The 27,850-nt window shown below is 34.0% G+C and overlaps 1 protein-coding gene across 15 annotated transcripts in view; it reads right to left on the bottom strand.

Moving 5' to 3' along the window:
* Positions 1-27,850, bottom strand: part of l(1)G0196 (inositol hexakisphosphate and diphosphoinositol-pentakisphosphate kinase) — a 79,593-nt gene that overhangs the window by 4,173 nt on the left and 47,570 nt on the right. For 11 of the 15 annotated variants that reach the window (XM_074179810.1, XM_074179805.1, XM_074179804.1 and 8 more), the window contains 7 exons: positions 27,493-27,671; positions 26,608-26,649; positions 20,336-21,421; positions 17,236-17,481; positions 12,185-12,308; positions 5,444-5,592; positions 2,726-3,678 (listed from right to left, as the gene is read on the bottom strand). In XM_074179810.1, coding sequence (XP_074035911.1) covers positions 2,726-3,678; positions 5,444-5,592; positions 12,185-12,308; positions 17,236-17,481; positions 20,336-21,421; positions 26,608-26,649; positions 27,493-27,671 — 2,779 coding nt within the window. Of the gene's footprint in view, positions 1-2,725; positions 3,679-5,443; positions 5,593-12,184; positions 12,309-17,235; positions 17,482-20,335; positions 21,422-26,607; positions 26,650-26,886; positions 27,077-27,492; positions 27,672-27,850 lie in introns of those variants that run through there. The other 4 variants (XM_074179811.1, XM_074179806.1, XM_074179812.1 and 1 more) reach the window with 4 other exon arrangements.

Genomic DNA, 27,850 nt, shown 5'->3' on the forward strand with positions numbered 1-27,850 from the left:
TTTTATGGATAAAATACAGATTTCATAAATATTTTTACATCATGCAGAAATTGTAGTGTGATGTGGAAAGATACACAACTTGAAGAAAAATAATGTAGTAAAAAAAGGGGGGATAAAAGTATGGCGTGGAATAGCCGATAGACATTTAAAATATTTAGAATTTTTTCAAAAAAGGAATTTGAAATTTTAGTCATTCGACAACTCTACTATCAATCACTAATAATACATCATCATAAGAATAAAGCCAAATTTCAGCAAATGCAACATATATACAACACCCTCTTTAAAACTAAAACAACTGCTATCCCGAAAATTAATAAGCAGTCCTATACGCTGATATTCCGGAAGATTTAAAAAGCATTCAATCCATTAATCTATAAAAAAATGGAAGAAATAATAATAATAATATTTTATTGGTTCTTCTGCATCATAACTCAATGATATAGAAACTTATTAAAAAAAATATGTATATATAGGATATGAACAGTTATGTAAAATTATATATTAAAACTTATAACTAGGTAAAATTATAATATATTAACATCCCTAGATGACAATCTCAATTCAGTTATATTGATAAGTCATTTATAAACTCTTCAATGGGGTAGTAGGCTTTATCACTCAGAAAGTTTTTTAGGAATGGTTTAAATTTTCTTAGTGACATTTTTCTAACATGATTCGGCAATAACCATAATTCAGCAATAATGTAATATCAAATCAACGTACATTAATTCTTTCAATTCCATCTTTTTGTTATCTTTTCATTTTGTAATATTACTTAATAATAATTCATTTCTGTACTATTAATATACATATGTAATAATATTATATGCCACTAATATCATAACATTATACTTATATAATGATATACACCACACCCATGCTAAAGGGTAACCTTTTTGGGTGTTCTTTATTTATTTACCAATATGTATTTCTATTTTTATTTAGACTATTTATTTTATATATTTCTTTTGGTGAATAAATTGATTGATTAAGGATAGTCACTTTCCATGTATCAAGCCTAGATACCTGTCTTGTCAATTATCATAATTTTTGGATTTTATATATAATAAATATGGAGAATAAATGAAATTGGAAATTGATTACATCAGTCAATACTCTGAATTAGGAAATGAATGAAAAATAAATATCTATGACATAAGATAAAATTTACATTTGAAGTATGACGATTTGAAGAATGACAGGATAAAACTGATTCAATGAAAATGAATCATCTGAAAAAGGTATACAAAGAGAAAAATAAAAATCACAATTATTACCTATTCATGATGCCGACTTGGTTTGCGAAACTTGGATAATTCAATAATTTTCACTTTTTGTTATCTTATATTTATGTTACTTTTTACAACTTTTTTTTAAAAAGATTGACTAGAAAAGTTGAAAGCGAAATAAATAATTCAGATATATAGTTTATTAAAAAAAGAATGTTTCATGGTGAATTTCATTAGTTGGGACTTCCATCGTCTAATATGACTGGACTATTCCTCCAAGATATGACTATTTATAGATCATTCGAGCTCTTTCACCTATCCTTACTTCCCCCTCTCTGCTTCAACGGTTTAGCGAAAGTTGACCGTTTTCCTGCATGATTACAGGTTTTAAATATGTTACGTATCTCTACGTTAGCTTGGCTGAATGCGTCGTTGAAAAATATATATGCAGCTTCTTTCAACTTCCTCTCAAACCAGTGTTCCTCCCCGTGGATGATCTCAGCTTGGGACCACTTGATATTATGTTGATGCCTACAAACATGCTCTCCTATTCCCGATTTACTGGTTGCTTCTCGCTGTGTGTTTCTCATGTGCTCGACAATGTGGGCTTTCAGTTTCACCCACACAGGATTTGCCGCACTCACAGGATATCTGGTAAATGCAACTCTTGGAATGGCAGTCCTCGTTTGAATGCCCGGTTTTCGTAAGGCTTCTACGGATGGTATTTCCGGATTTGAAGCAGGTTCTGGTGTACTTGGACCCAATTCTTCTTCTCCTTTCCGACAATCCTCAGATGTGTGGAGGAAGTACAAGCACTGGTTGTGATGTCAGAGGATTGTCGGAAAGGATAAGAAGAATTGGGTCCAAATACAAGATCAGAACCTGCTTCAGATCCAGAAACACCATCCGTAGCAGCCTCACGAAAACCATGCCACCAATCGCGGACTGCGATTCCAAGAATTGCATTTACCGGATACCCTGTGAGGACGGCAAATCCTATATCGGTGAAACAAAGAGGCCATTAAAAGACTGCATTGCCAAGCCAACCACAAGAAAAACACACAGCGAGGAGAAACCAGTAAATCGGGAATAGTAGAGCATGTTTGGACTCATCAACGTTGGTCTCATGCTGAGATCATCCACAGGGACGAACACTGGTATAAGAGGAAGTTCAAAGAAGCGCTGCATATATGATGTCCAACGACGCATTCAGTAGAGATACGCAACATATAGAAACCTGTAATTAAGCGAAAAACGGTCAACTCCCGCTAAACCGGTGAGAGGGAAGAGGGGATAGGTGAAAGCGCTCGAATGACCTATAAATAGTCATCTTTCAGAGGAATAGTCCAGTCATAACCCGAAGACGATTATGGATACTAAAAATCGAAACGCCGTGAGGTCACTTGATTTCAAATTACAATAGAGTCACATTAGACAATGGAAAACCGAACTAATGAAAAAAAAGTATTTATTTTGCTAGAGAAAGTACTTACTGAAGTTTCTGATAAGGAAGCTTTCCTACAGTGTGTAGTGGACATTGCTGAACTACTTCCGGATGGCTGAGATAACTGCGAAAAAAAGTGTGGTCGGTTTGAGAATTTTTCTGCATTACTCTTTGGTTTAGCCCCATAAAAATTTTGTGCTTCAGAGAAATTGATGGGATTATTGAGAACTTTTGTAATTGGACCATCACTAGACCTCCTTAGACTGTTGCAAATATCTTGGGCATAACTTTTGGTGGTAGATTTACCATGAAAACTTTTGGAAACTCTAGAAATTCTAGGCGGGTCAATAAAGCTCTCTTTGATGACAACAGTGCCAGGTTTAGCTCTAGCCAGTTCACTTTCTTTTTCTACCTTCTTCTCGATGTTGGTATTCAAGTTTTTACCAAAATCTATATTATCAGTCTTTTCAAAATTCTTATTGTCCAAAAATTTTTCTTTCGTTGTTGACCATTTGTCAGAACTTGGACTAGCTAGATTAACGTTTGAATTTGGAATGGCTTTTTCGAAAATATTCGATTTCTTTATAATATTCTTCAAGTCGTTTTTATCAAATTCGTTGACAATCCTGCTTGACTGAGCTTGAGTTCGATCAGTATTCTCAACGTGCTTCAAATTATAATTATCTGAAGTAGGAGAGAACAACACATTCGAACAAACGTTAATATTCGCAGCCATGGGAGATTTCAACTTTGGAGTTGACGGTGGTTGGAACAGATTATTGTCCATTGTATTAGAACAACTGGGGTAGTTGAAAACCGCTAGTCTAGTGTTGGTGACGGTGTCTTCGGGATCTAATTCCTTGTTTTCTCCCATCGCAAATGAAGTTTCTATATCCTCGGTAACAGTAACATCACATTCTGCACTGGAACCTGCTGTTGCATCATTGGTATTGAATTCAACATCAGATCCAGAGACTGGGGTTAGATCACCACTTTCGGAACCTGGTTATCAAAATAGGCAATATTAGTTTCCACAATTCTAACTGTAGGGCTAAAAGAACAGGTTATGAGAAAACATTCAAAGTTTGGTTTTCCAACATGGTCACCATTATGGTACATAATGTCCCTTCCTCGGGTTGGACCCGAGGAAGGGACTATATTCTCAAACTTGAAAACCAAAGCTATAAAAAGACAGTAGAGGAAGGAAACAACCTCGAGGAAATATTGAAAAATTAGGATAACACAACAAAAAAACTTTTGAAAATAGATAAGGGGACACAAAAACCGACCAGAAACTGGATAGTGATTGGGTCCATTCGACCTCTTACTGCAACCCGCGAGGGTTCATTGTGGCTCATACTTATTCAAACCTTGCCAAACAATTTCAGCCTCTTGATGAAGCCGATAAGCTCATCTGGTGAGTGAACTTTTAGGTCAGATGACAATAGTTAAACTCTGAAAACATTATATCCACGACATGGAAAGCACAGAGTATTTGTTCAGCTGTTTCTTCATCTTCCAAACAATGACGGTATGCACCGTCTTCTGATAGTTCAAGTTTATATGATGATTCACGTGGCAATCAATGTCAAAAACATGTTCTGATCCGATTGACCTTCTTGCAGTGCCCTGCCAAGCGAAGGTGTCAACAGCTTGATTACCTTCCAGGTCAGTGTGGCCCAGAATCCAGACCAGAGACAATTTTTCGAGCCTTCCTATTGAGAAGAGCCTTTTTTGGTAATTCACTACCAACGTGGACAATGGACAATTCAGGAAGCAGATTACATCAAATATTCAAGATTAATTGTCAATAAATAACTTATGTGAATTCACAAATTAACTTTCAAATTGGCAAATTGGGAAGTTCATTTTCGAAATGCAAGTTCTACAAACAATTTTTAAGAACTCCTCATTTTGAAATGCTATTACTCCGTAACACAATCTCAGCTGAACTAAAGTGCCTATAAGAAAAACGCATTATTTTAGTTACTCTCCCGAGGCGTCAAAAAGACGACCCTCCACCCAAAAGTGGCAAATCTAGCAGTCGGTAATAGTTAGGTTATGCTGTTAATCTCGACAGTATGGCCTTATATGCATTGCGATCATCAGATCAGAATTATTATTCTTTGTAATGAATTCCTTCAGAGAAATTAAAAAAATGAACTATCCTTTGAAGGAATGGATAACCAAGGGTTCATTTGAGTCAGTCACAAATCAAGTTTCATCAGTTTATAATATATTCTGGAGTATATTAGCCTATATGCTTTGGTACTGTACTCATTTTTGTCCGTAAATAGGAAGACTTTCCCCTTTTTATGCTGCATTTGACAGATTGCACTGGAATTTAAATTGTTGCGGCTGCTCAATCTGTCACTTAAAGAGAATGGATTTGCGTGAAGCTTCGGCTTTCGACTCAGAAAATGCCTAGTTCTTATCTGTACTTTATACTAACAGAATGTTCCCGGTTATAGAAGCAACCTACCAAAAATAACACATGCTTGGGGAACATATGATGTAAAATATTCTTGCAGTATGTACCGAAATTATTCAAACTCGTAATAACCTTTTGTTGATTAAAAATGATTAATCTCAATGAAATATAACTTTTGTTTAGATCATAATTTGATATAAAGTAGAACTGAGTGAGGTTAGAGCTCTTTTAATTATCTATATATTTGCAATATTATTTCAATGTTCCTTGTTTCATTTATCTTCACTTACAATGAATACTTGTGATTGAATGAGAAAAATTATTGTTTTCAAATACCTTTCGGATTATTGCCGTAATAATCTGAAAACTCCATTGATTCAGACATGTCTTTGTCAAAGGAATCCAAAAGCATTCCAATACTTCCCAAGTCTTGATCTAGTCCCGGTGCAGTGGGGAATATTTTGTTGAAATTGTCCACAGTCAATCTAAGAAAAAATATTAATCAGCAACTATACTAATCACAACAAAGTCTGTTCTTTGCAGTAAAAAAACAAGCAAGCCTTGTTTATAGCAACAATTAACTAACGCACAATGAACATTCATTTATAAATGTTGTTTATATTTATAGTTCATTTCATAATTTTCATTCAAGTAAACGTTGATATACATAACCCAAAAATTATTTTCATTAGGATAAACATTTTTTTTTATAGGTATTTCTGAATGCAACAAAAACCTACTAACCAAGAAAAACTAGGGAGAGGCCACTAATAAACTCTAATCATACCACTCTGAAATGTTCAACTGTTTTTATTCAACTAAAAACGTGAAACTACAAAAAAATAATAAACAGAAAAACTAGATACATATCACTAAAGACATACCATCAATGGTTTTCTTTCTGTTGCCACTATATTTTTGTCATCTTATCAGGAGCGTGGATGGAAAGTTTTCATTTAATTTGTCTTTGATGTAATCAAAACTGCGTAAACAGTGATTATGTAAAATTAAAGTCCATTTAGTTGTTTAAAAAATATTGTGTGGAAGGTGCTATAATCTCAGGAGCACAAAAATGAAACATTTGATAATTTTTAAAATCAGTGACTTCCTAAGGATTTTATTGAATGTGATAAGATAAAAGGCCAAGGTGATGGGTTACTTAACAATATGGACATAGGGTGTTACATAAGGAAGTAATAGTTATTGAATATAATAATAATTACTTCATCAGTCCCAAGAAACGTGACATGTTTATAGTCGGAACAATGTAACACTCATTAAAAAAAATTATTGAAAAGTACAAAACTGTTAAATTGTCAATCTACTTTGAAATACATTTTTTTTCGTTGATATATTAAGAATTTTATTATACAAATCAACCAAATCATCTAAACGAACAATTCGTTCAGGCCAGTCTCAACTCCCTACACTGTAGGTTAATGGACTGACACCTATCAGAAAACAACTACTCCCCTGGCTAATACCACGAAGGGCGTTGAATTATATCTGACAGGTGTCAGTGCACTGAAGTTATGTCTGCATATGCTGTTGGCGATACAACTGCTGCAATAGATTTACAATTATTGGAACACTCTTGCAGACCGGTTTCGGGCTGTTTGGCCACTCGTCAGTGCAAGGTAGTGTCTATCATCAATATAAAGTTGATGATTTCCGATAATTGAAGATCGAATTCCTTCAGAGTATCATTTTTCGAACTAGGCTGAAGTGGACAACAAACAACAGGTTTGTTATCGCCCCAACTGCCTGTGAACGAGGTAACAACCGCATATCCGAAATGTGCTCAATAAGGAAAGAAAATTTTTCACTATATGTGAAAAAAAATACAAATTAACTCCATTATGAAAAATACATCTTTTTCCTTTTTGGCTTTTGTGAAACTATTTGCCATATATTATGATAAAGGAATGAATTCATTTTACCGAAACATAGTGTTCAATGTTTTTTTATTTTTCAAATTATAAATGAACATGTATATTTTACTAATACAATTTTTTTTTTGATTCAACATTTGTGGGAAGTTGAATTTTTCAGAGGTTTCAATAAAAAACTTCATAAAAACTATCAAGTCAACTTTTGAGTTTTCTGTACTTTATTTTTTACGCATAACAAAATAACGAAAAGGGGTTTAGAGTGATATTTCTATTTATCCCAGACTTTTCACTTAACAATCCACATTTGGGGCAGTTCATTTTGCAATCTCAATATTGCTTAGTCCAGCCACATGGTAATGAATCTCCTTCAAAAAGTAGTTCATTTGAACAAAACTTTTCTTTCTGTTTACTATACTTTTATTCATAAGATTTTTTTATTTGATGATATACATCTCCGGTTCCTCCGGAGAAAAATAATTTATTTATTTTGGGGAAAATCGGAACGTTGTTTTCTCGGCGAGTTTCTGACACTTTCTTCATACCTCCTGAACGGCCAAATGATCGAAAAAGATTATAATTGAAAAAAAACTCACAAATATTATTGCTATTTTTCAGTTTTTTTGATAGTTCAGGAATTTGTGACAAAAATAAAATTTTTACTCATATTTTATGCAAATTTTCACAGGAATGCATCCAGTTTTCTTCAACGTCTTATAAAAAAGTTCATAGGTTTTTTCATAGTCAATATTAAAAAAATATTTGAGAAAAACGAAAAAAATTAATATTTTCTCAGCTAAAGTAGCGTGGTTACAATATTCATATTATCCGTTCCACATTCAGTCAAGAATTAACGAAAGTTTTGATGAAGTATCATTAATAGTATTCGATCTACATTCGGTCGCAGAATCGCCAAAAAATTACTGCTGCTGAGTTAGAACCATTGCTGATTTTTGAAAATGAAAATAAATAATTTAAAAGATTATTAAAAGATTATTTTTACTGCAATGATGGAAATCGAATTTTCTGAGAGAGTTGTACTCAAAACGAATGTAATCGCGGATTCTGGGGAAATTAATTGTATGGCAAATATTCACATATCTGGATTTTTTTAGAGTATTAAGGGATGGTAGGAAGTAAAACTACCGGTGAAGTTTATTGCCAAATGCAAACATTGAGAACGATTACCCAGTAATTTTTTTAAAATAAGGATTGGAAATTCATTCGTCTTGTGAGCCCACACAGGAGCGTGGGAAAAAATGGTGGGTGCTGTAAAACAGTCTTTGAAAATAACATTGAAGGAAAAGTATACAAAGCCTGAAGTACTAGCAACCGATGGCCGAAGGTGAGAACATAGTGAATAGTAAACCGCTTACATATGTATTAACAAATTTAAAATATCCAGAGAGTATTACACCAAATCATTTCCTTATTGGAACATCAAGCTCAGCTAAATCACCAGGGATTTTCGACGAGAATATTGATTTGAGAAAGTAATGGAAGTACTCTCAAAAGCTCGCTGACAATTTTTGGATGCGTTGGGTTCTAGAATACCTACCCAGTTTAACAAAAAGAGCAAAATGGTTGAAAGAAGGCAACTAATTCGAACAGGAGATGTGGTAATAGTAATCGATAACAAACTTCCCTTGGAACAAGTATTGCCATCTATCCTGGAAAAGACAGTCAAGTGAGAGTTGTTGATGTAAAAACGACGACTGGTGTATATTGGCGTCCAATCACAAAACTATGCAAACTGTCACTAGTAGAAGGCAGCCCTCTGCACATGATGTACACTCTTGAGGGGGAAATATGTTCATTTTTGTTTTAATGATTTTGTGTTGATTGATTTTGAATGTTACTTTAGAATAAACAGAGTTGACAGTTGTTCGACAGATACGACATATTTTTGAGTTTGATTTCAATACCTTAATTTATTCAATTTGTTGAATGGTATGGTATGAATGATATGGTAATGAATAAAATGATCTCACTCTAAATTCGATATGAAAATAAAAAGAGGTCAAAGAAGAGGTTACTTGAAATTCAGTATGGTTTTTCATGCAACTCCATGATACGGATTTTAAATGAAAGGTTATGAGAAAAAAAAATCAGAATGGCGGATGGTGGTAAACAAGATGGTCGCCTTACCAATCTTGAAGAGTTGTAACTCGGCAAAAGTTAGGGAGAGTTTGAAGGTGCTCCCACAAATATAGGTCGACCATGCAACAATGCCTCATAGTACGAAACATTTTTAAAAATAAGCCTTTCTCACATTAGTGTTCATTACATAATTTATATAATATAAAAGCTTGTCCCGAGATCTGCCTGTGTAGATAAACCAGAGTATTTGTTAAAGGAAAAACAGATTTTGACAGATATGTAACCTGATCTTGACATAAGTAATTCTAAGAAAACTATACTTTTTTCTTACAAAATATAAATTATGTTAAGTAATACATTGATGGGTTTGATTTGATTTTTTTCTCTTTGGAGCATGTAAACGAAAGCTTCTTGTTGGAAATATTTTTTACTATCAATTTATTATTACACTGAAGGATACCCTCAATAAGTCCAACACGACAAGAGTTTGAGAGAACGTTTTCTAAAGATTTTTAATGTTCCTTGAGACATGAATACGATGTGTTAGTCTTAAGACACACCAGCCTCATTGAAACAGCTATTTGGTGAAAATGTAAAGAATAGAAAATTTGGAAAGTTAATCATAAGATGGGTTCGTGAAGAGTTATTTTGGTAGTTGGGATTGAATTCTGTAATAATATGAAAGAACCAAGATGTTTCGCACGTGTTTCTTCTACAACTACTATAACTTCTATAACTTGTTCAATTGATGACCTACTTATTTTGTAGAAATTCATATTAAATATAGGATAAAAAAATAACTTTTGTCTAATTTCTACTGAGATTCTGAAATGGTTTAATAAACCGAAACCAGTCATAACAAATAAAAATCTTAGTAGAAATTTGACAAAAGTTATTTTCTTTGTCCAATATTTATTATAGATATAGACTATAGTTATAGCAATTTAATGTTGTTTTAATATATTCACATACATCACCTCGACAACATCAAAATTAAAGATTACCTTAAAAATAAACCATAAATTAAAATGCAGAGAAGCAACAAAAAGAATATTGTCATTTTCTTAGACGAACGTGACGACTTTGTTCTTTTAATGTCAGTTCTTGGTTGTTCCTGATAGCCTATGGGCAAAGCCAAATCATCTGAAATGAGTAGGTATTTACATTCTTTAATTTTTTTATCACACTATTTACTCATGAGTTTTTGTGTGATTTTAGTTAGAAATTTGTAACTTTGTGCATGTCACATAATTTTATTATATTTCATAGTAAGACCATACAGTGTAGAATATAAGAGAGTCTATTTATTTTGTGTATATAATGGAATTCACATTTCTCTCAGTAAATTAAGTGTTTTCCAGTTAAGATTTACTACATGGGAGCCGTCTGACTTGTACAGTTCTCCTAAGTCTCTAGACGATTTTCTCCCATTTTTCCCAGTGCTTCACATTCACATAAAATATGACGAGCTGTCTCAGTCACCGTTGTACAGCCCTATTTTGTTCAAGTGTCCTCTCAAGAGACAGTGTTCAGTGGGGAGCCTTATAATTTTACTCTGGCGGATTAAAAGTGACCACTTCTGATTTTAATTAATCCATCTCAACAAAGAATTTGTTGAGATGTGAAGCGGAACCTTCCACTTCACTAAGGAATTATTCTTTATAAAGTTCAATAAGAATAATTATTCTAAAAACATGGAAAAACTTGTTAATTAGAAAAAGTATTTGTAAAGTCTAAGTTTTGCAAGTCGCTGCAGACATGAAAAAAATATTGTTTTCACAATTGACAAGTTGTGACACATGAGTTCCAAGAGTTTTTGAAATTTAAGTAGAATTTTCAAAACGTTGAACACAAATTTTATTAGTAATTAATAATAGACATTGTAAATTTCATTAGTTTCAAGCCAAGTTATTTAATGACATTTCGATTGTTAGTATCCACAATCGTCTTCGGATGATGGAAATGGAAGTCCGAGCTAATGAAATGCACCATGAAACATTTTCAACCACCTTCAAGCAGACATTGTAAACTTTGGTGCCTATCTAGAAATGTGAAGCACTAAAGAAATGACTATCGGCTAGGACTTTACCTATATTTGATCCCAAGTAATAACTTTTGGATTCTTACCAACACCTGTAAAGATGACAAGTGAAGGAAGAGTTACACAATAGTAGCTACACAAGGGAGTTTCCAATGTTCAATGTATACCTTTATACTTTTCAAACAACATTTTCTATGACCTTTTTCACTAATAGAGAAAATTATATTCATTGAAACCAAGATTATTTCATCAGATGAACTACTTTTTGACCTAAACCTATTTTTATCTATTTCTGATTGCGGTCCAACTTGTTATCCTGTTCATACAGTTAGCTCATTGAAAAGTGAGGCCTCGGTAAATCTTCTCATACAAGCCATGGCTTTTGAGGGTTGTTGTTTGTGTTCGAACGACTGCTGGTTGATCGAAAAACCCATTTTAACTCCCGAAAGAATTAAAAAGCATCCTCCAAATTAGTAATATAAGCTTCTTTGATCTATACGATTAAATGAGCAGTGTCGCCTTCAAAACGAGTTTTTATAACTCGTTTAGTTTGCCCTATAAACATTTTATCACAAACTTCTCAACTAATGTCATAAATTCCAGATTTATTAGTTTTTATCAGCTTACATATTAGCTGTCTAAAACTTGATCAGGTAAGAAATTCTATGAGCTATCTACATGTTAAATTAATCAAATAATTAAATCACCGAGTGTATTACAATGACAAACTTTGAAATATTATTGGTAAGAAATTTTGAATTTTGCAAAAAAAAAACAGTACTGAAGTAATTGAAGAGTGAAACTAATATGATGTGCACCATTACCATCAGAAAAGTTAAACATAAACACAAACATCGACAAAAAATAAAATTTATTTCCTAATTCTTAAAAGTTGAAAATAAATTAAAAGATTCCCAAACATGCGAAAATGAATTAACGCATTCACAAAATCAAAGGATTCTGAAAGAACTAAAAAATTTGACACTGAAGCCAAACTCAAAATCATAGACTTTGAATATTTAAAACTAGAAAAAATATTTTCAATACCCATCGCCACTTATAATACTCGAGGACATCTCACTGCTGCTACATTTAGAATTACTCTCTGAAAAACCTGGAGACGATGGTCCGCTACTGGACATTAAACTTGGTGGTCCACTCCATCCTATACCTTCAAAAAACAAAAAAATATTTGAAATTGAATTTTAAAGTAACAAAATATGAATTTTAATTGAAAGTGGTATATTTTTAGGAGAGATTGATTTTTTGGGAAAGAAAAATTTTGGCTTTCTACTTCTCCACCTTCATACCAAAAAATTGTAACAAAAAACCCTTTTTCCCACTTCGTTTGTAATCCAAACATTCATTATGGAATTGAATCAGATATTCACAGAATTGCTACACAATATAGTATATGAAAGAAGTAAAATTTCACTTACATGGAACATTATCATTCTCAATGGTGGACACCCGATGGTTCAAAATAAGACTCTAGTCTTATTGCCTCTTCAGCATCAATCTGGATAACATAACAATACAAAGCACTCAATTCATTCATGAAATTACGACTTAATGACACGAATGAGTTATATCTGTTCATGTCATCGATGACAGTTTATAATGACATTCATTCGCTTATTTGATTCAATCCCAGCCATAGAAATCTTGTTTCCCGTGGGTTGGGCTACCTATCGGTAGCCCAACCCCGGGAAACCCCGGACTCCTGGTCAGTGGCAGAAATAAGTAGGGTGAGGAAAACTAAAATTCCCCAAAAACCTTTGCAAAACATGCCACCGTGGACCAGCCTACTCAAGCTAAGGTGTAAGGAATCGTGCCGACAGCTGAATGACCGTGATATGCAGTTACGAACCATCCCCTTGGGGAACTGGGCGAAACCTCATTGTAATCAGCCTACCTCTGGTAATGCGGGGCTCTGCCAGAGGTGACCAACTCTTCCCTTTCTACTCGTGGGAACACACATAAATGAAACAAACACAAAAACAGAAACAACAAAAACCAAGCCCGAGGCTGGACAGATGTGCTGACCTCAATCTAAGGCGGTGCCGGTGTCTGGAGATGAACAAAAATGTCCACCCCAATCTACCGCTTGGAATGAGGCTGGACATAGCAGATCACCTCGTGATGTAATACAAAGGCCAAGGCGTAAGCGCATTTGCGGCGCTGAGGCCAAAAGGAGAAAGAGAGGAAAGGAGGCAGGTGGCAGCAACTATAAGTGCACCCTCCTCCTCCCCCACTCCACCTCCAATAGCAAGGGCACTTCCTGCGGCGGGCTCCAAGAGCTCCGCCTTGAATAAAGGCAAGGAACCGGCTGCCCCTGCAGGAAAGCTTTCTCACTTGTGCACCTCCACAGAGGGAACTCTAAGAAGGTTGAAGAAGCCGAGCGACGAGAGTAATATCGCTCCACCTTCCAAAACCTTCGCGGAGGCCACCGTGAAACACCTTAAGGTTGCCAAAGAGAGTGTGTGTTCAGTGAGTCTTGGCCTTGCCAATATAAAGGAGATGTCTCCTAGTGACCTGTCCACCTTCCTGGAAAGGACAGGATGGACGATGACCTAGGAGGACAACTCCTCGGCTATGGCCTCGGCTCTTAGGCCATATGGCCTAAGTGCTGTGGGTCTACACTCACTTTCCCTACTCTACAGATACAGATATATCTTATTTAAATTGAATGGATTACACTATCAGGAGAGGTTAATTTTTTAAGAAAGAAAATAAGGCTTTCTACTTCTCAATCTTCATACGAAAAAATGAAAATGGAAAGTAGAAAGCCAAAACCTTTCCCAAAAAATTAATCTCTTCTAAAAATATGCCCCTTTCAATATAAACAAGACGAATGTCATTGTTTGTCATGTCATTGATGACATTTGTGACAATAAGTCAGCAAATGTCTTATTCCGAAACATTGGATGTCCGCCATTGGGAATGATAGTGTTCCATGCAAGTGAAATTTTACCTCCAGTTTGTGTCTGAAAGTTTCGTTGCATGAACTAAACATCTTCGTATAGAATTTATTTCGGAGTTAATTCCTTTCTTTCTTGAAAGATTTCCATATTTTTTTATACACTGTCTTTTCAAAAAATAGGGTGAATTTTCATTTTTCTCAATTTCCATTTTGTCCCCTTCAAAGTATACACTTGTGCCATTGTTTTTTCCAATACCCGAAGCAGTTCTGATATGCACATTTTGGTATGTCATTGAGCTCTCTCAGAGATTTGGTTTTTATCTCCTCAATCGTCGCAAAACGCCGTCCTTTCATTGGTACCTTCAATCTTGGGAGCAGGAAAAAGTCGTAGGGGGTCAAATCTGGTGAATACAGTGGCTGAGGCATGATTACGATGTTGTTTTTGGCCAAAATATTACGAACAGCAATAAAGAATTAGCAGGTGCATTATCGTGATGCAAAAGCCATGAATTGTTTTTCCACAATACTGGACGTTTTCTTCGTTTTGCTTCTCGCAAGCGCCGTATAACTTCAAGATAATACTCCTTATTGACCGTACGACAATGTGGAAATGACTTCTGATGCACTACGCTACAGTAATCGAAGAAAACAGTGAGCAAAACCTTAACGTGAGTGCATTTTTTGGTTTTAGCTCTCCTGGCTCTTCCATTGGGACGAATGGACTTTGGTTTTGATATCATAACCATATACCCATGATTCGTCACTAGTTATGACCCTTTTAAGCAAATCAATCCGGATCGCCGTTGACGTCATTCAACAATTCCTGAGCGATGCTCATGCGACATTTTCATCTATTTTGATGTGCAGGGGCGTCCATGGCGAGCGTCGTTATTCACATCTCATCGACCTTCTGTGAAAAGCTTGTACCAGTTGTAAACATTTTTGTGTCTCAGAGTACATTCGCCGTATGCCACTGTCAACATTTCAAGTGTTTATGAGCACTTTTACACAAAATTTGATATAAATTCTTTGATTCATTTTTTTCGATAGCAGAAACGCCGAACACATAAAACACTTCTAACTTTTATGCCTCTCACCAACAAACTGAACATGCTAACCAGTTGAAACTGTAAACATATGTTCGAGATGAGTGTACCAACATAAAAAAATCGCTAATCGAATGTAGGTAGCCCGCAAAATTGGAAAATTCGCCTCATTTTTTGAACAGTCCACGTAAAGATGGAAAAGTAAAAAGCCAAACCTTTCTCTCCCAAATCTGAAGGTTTTCATAACGTCAACATCAAGTATATTTGCTGACTATGTTGGCTCTTATAATGAAAAAACGAGTGATACTGAATTACTTCCCTGAGGTACTCCACTTATAGCCTCTGTATTTCACAAATGAGGAGTGATTAAACAAGTTCGATTTGTAGATTTGAGAGTTTTGAATCGAAATCGATAAAAAATAAGATAATTTCAACTGTAAAGCCTAAAATTTTCTAACAGATACAAATATAGACGTTGATTTTATTTCACCAAAATTAATTCATTTTCATTATAAAAAAGTTCTGGTACATCTTATACAGATCTTTTTTTAGCTGATTCTACCTACGCATCTCAAAAACCGACAATGTTAAATTATATAAAAGTAAGTTAACTTACAAAATGAATATAGAGACACATCCTTAAAATCCAATAAGTAAAAAATATGTATTATTTCATGATAAAAACTTCTGGTGTGTACTCCATACTAATTCTTATCATGTTCCATTCGGTTGTTGTTATTTTTTTTACTTCTTTTTGTACTTTTAGCTACAAAATCATTAATATGAAAAAGTCTGTATTTAGTTTCACTTTACTTCAGTTCGTGATAGGTATCAAATTTTAAAATTTAAACAATGAATGTTGATATATTGGGTAGAAGGAGGATATGTTGGGTGTACCTCAACGTATTTCAAGTTGCTAGAGCAGTGGCATTGATCGAAGTAGGGTATTCCAGGCGTCGTGTAGCCCAAATGCTTAATGTGGGTCATTCTGCGGTTTCCAGAGCTTGGAATCGCTACCAAATTTACGGCATAGTAAAAAGAGCCCCTTATCCCAATCGGCAAAGGGCAACAACCCGCAGAGAAGATAGTTTGTTACGACTTTGGGCAATTAGGGGTCGCATCGATTCTGCTGGAACACTGCAAAATCGCCTTATAAAAGCTACGGGAACGCGAATTTCGAACCAAACGATATGAAACCGACTTCACGAAGTACAACTCCATGCAAGACGACCTGTTAGAGCCCCTAGATTAACTCCAGCTCATCGAGGAAATCGTAGAAACGTTTGTCAAGAGCACTGTAATTGGAATTTATAGCAGTGGGACAATGTAATGTTTACAGATGAAAAAAAATTCATATTATTCACCAATGACGGACGTGTTCGGGTATGGAGACGTCCCGGTGAACGCTATTTGGATGACTGTGTGCAAGAAATTGTTCCATTTGGAGGTGGATCGATAATGGTACGGACTGATATAACACACGGACCTTGTGGTATTTCGGGAAGGGACTTTAGCGGCTGTCCATTACATAGAGGAGATATTGAAACCTCATGTCGTCCCAAAATATGGGCGCTGGGTTCATTTTACAACAAGATAATGCCAGGCCACACGTAGCCAGAGTCTTAAGAAATTTCCTACAGGAGCACAATATTAATGTCATGAGATGGCCAGCTAATAGTCCGGATTCAAATCCTATTGGGAAGCTCTGGGATGAACTGGAAAGACGTTTGAAGGATCATCAACCCTTCCAAAATCTGAAACAAGTTGCAGATGCTCTTTTGACGATTTACGAGCAGTTACCAAAACAAATAATTAGAAATTTTCTTAGAGCCAGGGGTGGACGTACTCACTATTAATGTACATTTTTCTTAATTTTTTTCTGAAACAAAATTTTATTTGTTTTTGACACTAATTTGTATTTCTTTTAAATCGTATTACCAAACAGCATTTTGAAAACAATGTAAGTTAAATTTAATAAAGGCACCTATAAACTATTTTATAAATATAAATGTGACAAAATAATACATATTTTTTTACTTATTGCATTTTAAGGACATGTCTCTATATTCATTTTGAGTTGAGTAGTTTACATCTGCGACATCGACAGATTTGAAGGTTTGTCGACTTACTGTTGCAAGGAGATTGCAGCTTCAATGGTCTGGATTTGTCCAGGATTGAACCAGGAGGAAAAATTGCTCCGTTTGTAGGCGTCGGTAATGGAGTCGATGGATATTTAGGAGGAGTTGTTGAAGGTGTCCTGAAGAGCGGCATGGCTGTCATTCTGTCCAAAAATGAATCTAGCTGCTTCAACGATAAAGCATTGTGCAGGGTCTCCAGGGGTCTAATCGATGGAACTCCACCAAATCCTTCAATAGCTAAAAATCATATTCACCATCCATTAATTCATCCTTCAAATTCGTCATTTCTCGGATGATATTTCTGATGCGATTGAGGCGATAAGTTCTTTGAAAAAATTGATGGAAACAAATAGGTATATTTCTTTCCAAATTAGTTATGAACATTACAAGACACACAACACTTGTAATAAAATTCTTTTTGTGTGTACAGTTGACATAAATAGTGTTTGAAAATTATACTCTTGCAGCACGGCCGTTTTTATGCCTGAAATTTCGTCGACTGTCACAGATTTCAACTCATGAAATTATCTTATGAACAAAAGCGCTACTGACGTCCGATATTTCTTTTCTTTTTGATTCAATAAGGATGATATCCAAAGTAACGTGTAAATATCGTGATTTTCTCTCTGAATTTGGTAGCTTCCAGTAGGTCTAAGAACTATGACCCACCTTTGTGGAAAATATTTTAAAATAACTAGATCAACACCTAAACAATGCTTTGACACAAGAACGGTCATAATACTTTCGGCCATAACGTGAGTTGCTGTGACAAAACTCTTCAGAATTGGATAAAGGAACTAGGATTTAGATTTAAAATAATAAACAAACGTCAAGCAATTATGGAAAGCAGAAGAATTGTGAAATTGCGTTACAAATACTTAGAACAAATAACTAAATATAAACAAGAACAACGGCAATTTTCTATTTGGACGAAACTTGGTATGACACTCACAACACAGTTACGAAAGGTTGGACTGATGGTTCGAGAATGTGTACGCCAAACATGCGTGCAAACAAAGGATCGCGACTATCATTGTGCATTGCGGAGGAAGTAAAAGATGGGTTCCGAATTATTTGAAATTATGTGGAAAAAAACTTGAGGACTGCAATGATGACTATCATAAGAACATGGAAGCTAATATTTTCGAGGGATGGTTTGAAAACACATTGATCCCAAATTTGGATGTGAATAGTGTAATAGTTCTTAACGCTTCCTATCACTCGCGACAGCTCAACAAAGTACCGAATAAAAATTCGAGGAAAGATGAAATACAAAGTTTTTTTAATGAATAACAATTTGTATTTTGAAGATTACTATACTAAAAACCAACAACTTAAAGTTTTATAGACAAAAACTATATTATCAAAGGTGAGCTGTTTGAAGGTAGGTTGCACTATATCGTTTACTTGAACTATATCTAGGAAAGCGTAGTTCAGTGTGTCGTAGCGTGACCTCATCTTAGAAAATCTGCAATACTTTGGTATTAAAATAATAAATATATGAATATTTATAATTCAAAACTGATATTTTGCTGTTCAATTGGAAAGTCTTGATTCCACTCATTTTTTTGATCGCCAGAGAAGATTACGGTGGTAGTGCTGAGAGCTAGCTATGTTCGAAGAAAAGAGAAGCATTCTGTGTACAGTGAAACCCAAAAACGTTGCAGAATATAAAGTTTATAAGAAAGCAAACAGTTCGAATCTTGAAAGTTCAAAACCGATACGATGGCCAATACTTGGCTACAATGCTATATATAACTTCTTTCTAACACAGTTAATCTTACTGATTAACAAACTTGTTTCTGTGATTTTTTTTTTTCGAATATACAACAACTTATATTATGCCCTGGAAATATAGTTTATTCAACAGTCAATTAGCCTATGGTAAACATAGTACTACTTTCAATAAAGGGAAATAAGCCCATCCTAAATAAACAAACCTAAATGGCTTGTCAGTCTTATAGTATGAGGTCGTCACAAACGTCTATAAAATTGCACAAGAATTTAAAAATTCAAATCACTTTAAGTACCAATCGCATCACAAGTATACAGGATGTTCCTAAATATTATGAGAATAATTAAAGGGGTGATTCTATGGATGATTTTGAGAAGGAAACACTTATAAATCCAAATCCTAAAAGACTTCATTAATGAAATATAATAGCTCAAACTATCAATATTTTCTTGAATGTCATTATACTTATCATAAATTTCTGAATCGATCAAGTTCAAATTTGGCTCACAATCTTCTGTTATCAGTGTTTGTGAAATGAATATTGAAGAGTATTGCACGGGGTTTTACTTCTTTCAGATCCCGACCCTTTCAATCATTCCATTTTTTATGATGTTACTGGTAATTTGTCCTAAAAAACAGATAGCTAATTCTGTGTTTACACATTCCAAAATTGACTACTTGAACTGGCCGATACTTGATGAAAATCCATATTAAAACTTACTAATACAGTTTATTGTAAGATGATTTTATTCCTGCTTCAGGAAGCAGTGAGTGAAACCTTTGTCGCTGAATTAGTTAAACTTTTATGGCGAAAATCTTACATTAAACTGTATTAGTTATTAAGTTTCAAACATTCTTGTTTCTTGCTTTATTTCGATTTTTCACACCATTTAAAGATGGGGTAATAGCTCAACTGTTCAAAAATAAATATTACTGGAGTTTAATTCCAACACCAAACCGTTATTTTTAACACCTCGACACGTGTTTCAATCACCAAGTGATCATCTTCAAGAGGAGTTTAATCTTCCTCTTGAAGATGATCACTTGGTGATTGAAACAAGTGTCCAAGTGTTAAAAATAACGGGTTGGTGTTGGGACATAACTACAGTAATATTCATTACTACACCAATTGTTCCAAACAGTACATCACAAGGACTCTTTCAATATTTAACACCCTGTTATATCGAAAATGAAGCCCTTCAGGATATGATTTTATAGAATTTTTTTCTCAGAATCATGTATATATAGAATCACCCTGTTGAATATTTACATGACATATAGACATACCCTGTAATTATACATTAAAAATTGTATTAGATCAATGAAAAGGAGCAAAATTATCGTTACTCCACTCACCTGTCGCACTCGCCGTACTGGATATCATATCTCTCAAGTTCGGAGCGCTGGAACTACCGGATATGACCGCCGTGGAAAACAGCGAATTCGTACTACCTCCTACCAGCTTCTTCAAACCTAAAGGCCCTCCTCCGTACCCGAAACCTAGCATCTTGAAATAGCTCATCTGCCCAGCAATACTGTGTCGGTGGCGTTTGACGTTCTGGCTGCACTCTGCATTGGACATGCAAGGGGTCACACATGGGGTAGGGTGAGATAGTGAGCGAGACGTACTATGTCTCCTTGGGGGTGACGTAAAGAAAGAGAGTAGGCAGGGAATGGCGCGCCGATTACAAAGCAGGCAACTAGTCTCGGGAACATGCTCTGGATAGAAGCTGAGGGGAAGGTAAGGATACTCGGTGGGGGGCGAAAGATGGGCACTCGCGTCCTGCTCATGAACTAAACTATCGCTGTATTTCTTCAACAGGAAGTTTTTATCTGTGTAACCGATCCATTCTCCATCTAGAATGTTGGGATCAGAAAAAGACCTGTGCCTGGCTTCCTTGCCCGGCTTAGTCTTATCGTTCTCCTCTTTCACGTCGGTCTCGTAGTTGGCTTCCAGAGACACGTTGTCATTTTGACTGTCTAACGTACTTTGTCTTGAAACCTTGCAAGACCTACTGCTGAATTTGATATCTGACAGAGGTAGTTCATTTGTACTCATTGTACCAGAATGTTTCGTCTCTAGGTTGGAGGTGAACAACGCGAGGTTCAACTCGGTCAAAGGTAGTTCATTTGTAGAACTCTGAGGTCTACATTTACCACTGTTGCAAGTGTCTTCAGAATCTTGAATAAAAGACCGATTTAGAGTCTGCGTCTTGCCATCAGTCAGAGACGAATCAACATCACTAGGATACTCGAAATCAAGAGAACCTGATATAGGACTCAACTCAGGTTTTTCTGTCTCAGTCGAATCAAATATCGAATCAGGCGTCTTTACGTCTAGAATGTGAGCGTTTTCGGTATTGGCAGAGGGTATGGTTTCAATAGGTGGCGTCAGGGGGGTATTAGTTGGTGTAACAGATGGATCAGAGTCTGGTGGTGATTCTTTGTTAGAATTAAATAAAAAGTTAATATAAATAAAGAGATGTATGGCAATTGTTAACATATACAGATGGGGATGGCCAGCAAAGGGTGGAGGAAGAAATAAAAGACGAAAAATTAGTTAATCTTACCATTCAGAATAATCAAACAATATTTAGAAGAAAATATGTGCTATTAAAGTTTTTTACAAAAGTCTCAAGTGACTTCTGGTAAATCATGAATATACATAAAACAGTTACAGAACTTTTTTTATTGTTATAAAAATACGAAAATAACTTTTCATTATCATTATTTAGTCGTCATAGGTGTTGTAAAAGCCTGAATTCAAAAATAATGTTATTCCAAAAGATTTGGATATTCAAATATATATTATAATACAATTTACTGCTCAGCAAGAATTCAAATTTCATTGTTTGTCTTCAGCGAATGAGTCAAAAATGGATTCTTTTTTTAATCCTCAATAGAATTTTTATATTTCTTTAAAATCAACATTCATAATTCATCTTTAAAATAGATATTTTGAATATTTCATAATAGAATATCTTTCATTCTTAACGTACAAAAATTAAATAAGCTGTTTGTCTTCCCTCGAAAACTCATAGTCAGAGAAAATACCATCAATCAAGTTTGGAGGATATTCGAACAAAACTAATGAGAGGCAATTAGAATCAATATTATCACTGTAACCGTTGAAGAATGGTCTACAGGCTTTTTTTAGCTGATGCCACTATTGCTATCTCAGAAACGATTAGGCCTACAAAGTCGGGTAAATTGGATAAAAGTTTCAAATTTTGAGAAACAAAGTAATCTCTTTTCAGATCTGGAATATCACTGGTTGTTTTTGAAATATTCGCAAAATTACGTTCTTGGGCTCTACCTCCTTCACTTTGAATGATGTAAAAAAAAGCCGGGGAACTATCAATACTATTTCATATTAGTTATAATCTGATATAAATAAATTTGCAATGCGACGATTCATTCATTAGATTTCATCATCTTTTTTTTTAATACGGACCTCTAGTTTTTTGTCATCAATTTTTGTAGTCACTGTAAATACAAATTCAGATATGTATAACAATACAGGTCCGTATTTAAAAACTAAAGTTAATAATGAAACGTTGCCCTGCAAATTTGTTTTATTAGATTACAACAAATATGAAACAGTATTGAAATTTCCTTTACCTTTTTTGAATCTGAGGAAAAAAACGAAATTTGACAGTTCCAGTTTTTGACGAATATTTCAAAAACAACCACTGACATTTTCGAGCTGAACAGAGATTATTCTACTTCGTCCAATTTAACCGGCCTTGTAGGTCTTACTGTTTCCAAGATAGCAACAGTGGGAGGATCAACTAAAAAAACGGCCTGTATATACTACCCAAAAATTTTCCGTCATTCATTAATAATAGCTCTCGATAGTAAATTCAAATAATATTCAAAGCTATGACAGAAGCTATATATGTCGATATTATTAAAAGTTATCCATAACATTTAATAAAAAAAAAATCATAGTTTCAATCGCCCATAGAGCTATTATATTTACTTGTGAGAAATAACCTGCAGTAAAAGCAAATAACATGAAAAACAGCAGGTTTTTTATATACTGAATACTCGAAAAACCAGTAAGGCTAGTAAGCTGAAAATGTGGCTATAATTTTTTCAAAAATATATTGGGTGGTTGGTTGCAAGTGACCTCAACTTCCAGCGATGATACTTTATTTTTCATAAACTACATCTGACTATTTGATCTCCACACACTTTATTTAAAGAAATGTCCTGATATCTTTCGTTAAATAAAGTTTGTATAGATCAAATCGTAAGGTGTAGTTTATGAAATTACTATGAATATTCATCAAGTAATACAATAATTAGAAATTAGTGTATTCAAAACGAGCTCTAATTAAAAAACACTCAGAATGGGCTTCTCATTAAACACGAAACTTATAATAAATCATGGAAAGTTAAGAGGCCTGAGAACTTTAATTGAATACTTTGTTCATTTTGTAAAGAAAGTCCGATTTTCCAAAAAGAAGTGGAGACCTATGCAACCCACTAATATTTCATTTTGAACTATGTCAATTGATCATTAAAATAAAGGAATAGTTTTTTTATATCCAATCAAATCAACAACTCATTTTACTCATAAGTAATCATTTGATAACTACCAAATTCAAGAAAATATTACAATTTTATATTTCTAACGGTCCATTTATTCAATTCTAAAAAATTCAATTGTTCAAAATTAGATGTTGGAAAAAATGTATAAAAAGTTCATCTCAAAGTGGGAGCGACATGAATAACCCCACAACTCGCCTATGGGAAAAGTGGTTTCCATTAATTTGTTTGAATTTTTCATGTTACATGGTTTGATATCCTGAACAGATGTCTCAATGGGTACAAGACCCAAAACCGACGATCCGAAGATAAGGCCCTCCAATTCAATTATCAGTAGAACCAATACCACCCATTAAATTTACATCGACAGGCCTTAGCTTGGACTTGTGCTCACTGAGAAATTTGTTCAGGATGCCGAGACAGGAAACATTTGAGAGCCAGTTTAACGGGTACTTGATGAAAATCCTTAACGTATTCAAAAAAACAGTTTTGCGTTTTCGTAAAACTGTTTAGTGAAAACCTCACAATGAAGTTTTTCACGAATACAATTCAACGGAAACCATTTTTTCCTTAGTTGTGTTGGTCGTTAAATGTGGAAATATAAATTACATAAAGTAAGGAACTATTGCTGTCTCAGTATGTAAGAGCTTACTGCTGTCTCAGTCTGTAAAGTTACTAAGTATGTGCCTATGTATACTCAAGATAGAATTTTCATTTCTCAGATTTACCTCAAATTAAATCAAAGCACATTTCTGGGATACTCAAAATCAACAGACCCTGATATAGGACTGACACAGGAAAAATAACATTATTAACAATGAGCAAATTTTCTGTTAAGATGACAGATTACTGATTTATAGTAGAAAATATATTACATTTCTAAAAGATTTCATTTGAAACTCAAACCAAAGAAAACCAATACATGCGATATCCAAAAAAAAACAGACAAAATACATTCAAAGCATGAGATGAAATGGAAAAAGATGTCTACCAAACTCTGCCCAAAAGCAATCCAAACATATATCAATTGATGGAACAGGGAAAGAAGCTGCAATATTCGAAGATCTACCAAACTCTAGACGTTTAGCGAGAAACGTGAGGGTTTGATACACCTTCGGCACAAATGGTCATACCAATTACACGGAGTTGCCAGACAGATGAGTTCAAATATAAATGTAACACCAACTTGACTTTGCTCATGCCAAGCCAAGCCCAAATCTCTACAGTGCACCATAAAACCTCTAGGAAAAATCTGTATTCGTGATTTTGTTTATTCCAACTATTGGAAAATTTACCATGTTACTATCATGTTAATAGGAAACAATTCTGCGTCAAGTATGGATTCACATAACTCAAAGAAAAGTATAAAATTAAAATAACTAATTTATAAGTTGCGAATCTCAATTGAAAAAACTTTTTAGGGGGATTAATATTTTATAAAACAGTTTTTACTACTTTTTAACTGACTCACAAAAAATAAAAACTGATTCTTTTTTTTTTGTATGGAATAACTTCTCTCCATTTTATAAGTAAAATACTCATACACAAACATCAATTGTTTTTTTTTACACCAAACATTTGAACGGATATCACTCCTAGTGAAAATTCTTCACAGCAGGAATCATTCTAATATTAGAACAGACAGATGATTTCTGGTAAAAAATGCCAAGTAAAAAATCAGGAAATAAAGAAAAAAATATTTTTCAAAATATTTTCTCCCAAATATATTTTTTTCAATAAATCTAATTCCTACAATCGACTAAATAGGATTGAAGTAATTTAAACTTAATGACAAATATTTTAAAGTATTCAAGAATTGGGTGAACCATCACTTCACTAAAAACTCTTAGTTCAATTCAACACAACACCAGAAATGGTATTTCAAATAACACATTTTCATTTATTTCATTTCTTGATGTTTTTTATGAATTGTATTTTAAGCAATATACAAGTTGAGAAATAAAATATGATTTGATAAAATATCCATATGAAGGTCTTCGTTATTCCAAACTCTTTTGACGATCTACACTACCTCATTTTTATTTCATATTTCAATCTTTTCATTATCAATATGTTGGTAACAAATTTTTAATAATACACTATTTCAGAGACATTGATAAAATTTAACGTAACCACTGTTTGATTTGGATTTATTCTTCAATTAAATATTGATGGTTTAATCTCTGATAATGTTTCAAAATTTACATTCTAAGAAAATAAAATCGCTATATGGAGATTTTTGATAATTTCATTCAATAATGAAAAAAAAATTATTGCAGATAGATTCGTTTGAAACTTAAAAGTACTTATTTTCATTTCTATAGGGCGTTTGAGTTGGAAGTTACCGTTGGAGCTGCTCAAGATTAACTTCTCCATTCCATAAGCATAAACATATCCGTTCTCAAAAAGAATAGGATTTAGTAAGAACTTTTATATTGTTTCAGCGAAATCTTTCATATTGCATTTTTTATGAAAAAGAAAAAATAACTACGAGTTTTTTTGTAGTTTGTAGTTATAGACACAGTGCATCAGATTTGAAAATAGTTCACCATTAATATTCGTGCCCTACTAATAGATATCAAAAAAACCAGTCGGTTTCAATTTAGAAAACAAAATAACTAATGATAATTTCAGAAATCAATTGCCTGCATGAACTTTACTCATGATACATTAATTGATAATTGGTGTTGAATTTTGAGTAATTAAAATGATAAATACCATATGTCTGTTCTTATTTGATACTTCAGGAATGAAGTATATTCCTAGAATAAGATTGAAGTAACAGTCAATACAAGTGTCCGTTAAGAAATACACAATTTTTAAATATGGGCAGGAAAATTTAATGTGAGAAGTTCAAAATGTTGAAAGTATGTGAATATTTTGAGATACCACCTAGGTAGGAATATTTGTTGGAATGTATCAAATAATTTTTAAATTTGTCAGGGCGACAGAATTGTGATTCCAAGTGGAAATGGGGTGATCAAATGGTAATCGGTGTTTGTCTCACGTGAGCCGTTTACTTTATACAGTTAATAAAAAGGTCGATATTTGGGTTGAACATTTAGAAAGCATACCTTGGCTGTTAACTGCATCCAAACTTTGGTGTAATTTGTCAGCTGCCCAAAACATATTAGACATTTTAAAAATCATGCTGTCCAAACAAAAATCACAAAAATATCTGCAAAGGAATGTTAAATTTCTTTAAAAAATAGTGCATCCTCGATTATGTATTTGAGCACACCATTTTCTACCTTCCTAAGAATATGATAAGTGTTCGAGATGCCCATTCCACCAAACTCTGCTCATATAATAATATAATATCAATAACAACGAATCAAATGAACATTAGACAGTTTAGTATATAATATTCTTTATTTATGAAAACAGAACCAATATTACAGCAATTTTTGTGTTTATTTTGATACGAGAAATCTTTACATCAGGTGGGCTCAGGTATATTCCACTTTTTTTCGAAATTTTCTCTTGTGACATAAAGAGAAAAAAGCTTCTTGTACTTGATGTAGCATCTCTTTGTGAAATATTCTATAAAAAATGAAAATACTGTCAAAATTTGGACCACATATTTCCCCAAATGGCCACTGTACGTCCAAAAATACTACCATCTTTAAGCCTCATTAACTGAAAAGAATCTTTTCATTTGGCTACAGATTCAAGAATTCAGAAGTGCTATCTAGTGGAATGGACACCTTAAAAATTTTATCTACTTGAACTCTGTAGCAATGATAAAACATAAGAAAATATATTAACAACTAGTTATATCTAGTTTCCTATTTGAATATAGAAAATTTATTCAAAACTGAAAAGAGGCTGAAAATGAGCAGAATTTGAGATTTGAAAACTCGCAATATTTGAAAAATTAACATTTTGCAAGCAGGTGTATTTGTGATTTTGTTTGTGGGAATTTCACAATCAGAAAAAGTTATTGAACATCCACTCACCCTTTCCCTTTTGGGGGCTCTGGTGATCATAACTTCTAGCACGTGGTTCAGTATCAGGGCTGGCTGACCGATTCAAACTGAAATTCCGACTATTCTGCTGTGCTGCCTGGTTGGCCAATTCCTCATTGAGTCTTTTTGCCAAGTGCATGGCTTCGTGTCCAGAAACGGTGTGGGAACTTCTGAAATTTCAATTTTGAATGAAAATATGTGGAAGGGAAAAGGTAAGACTGGTTTCATACATTACAGAAACTTCATTTGACTTCAATTGATATTATAAAGGGTAAAATAGGATTTGCAAAAGTTGAATGAGAAATATTAAATGTGAAAGAAGTAACAAAATAATATAATTGTCTGGAAA

Source organism: Leptinotarsa decemlineata, unplaced genomic scaffold (genome assembly GCF_025532065.1).
Source record: "Leptinotarsa decemlineata unplaced genomic scaffold, Ldec_3_MD MMD2_tig00026282_RagTag_RagTag, whole genome shotgun sequence".
In the NCBI taxonomy this organism is placed as follows: Eukaryota; Metazoa; Arthropoda; class Insecta; order Coleoptera; family Chrysomelidae; genus Leptinotarsa; species Leptinotarsa decemlineata.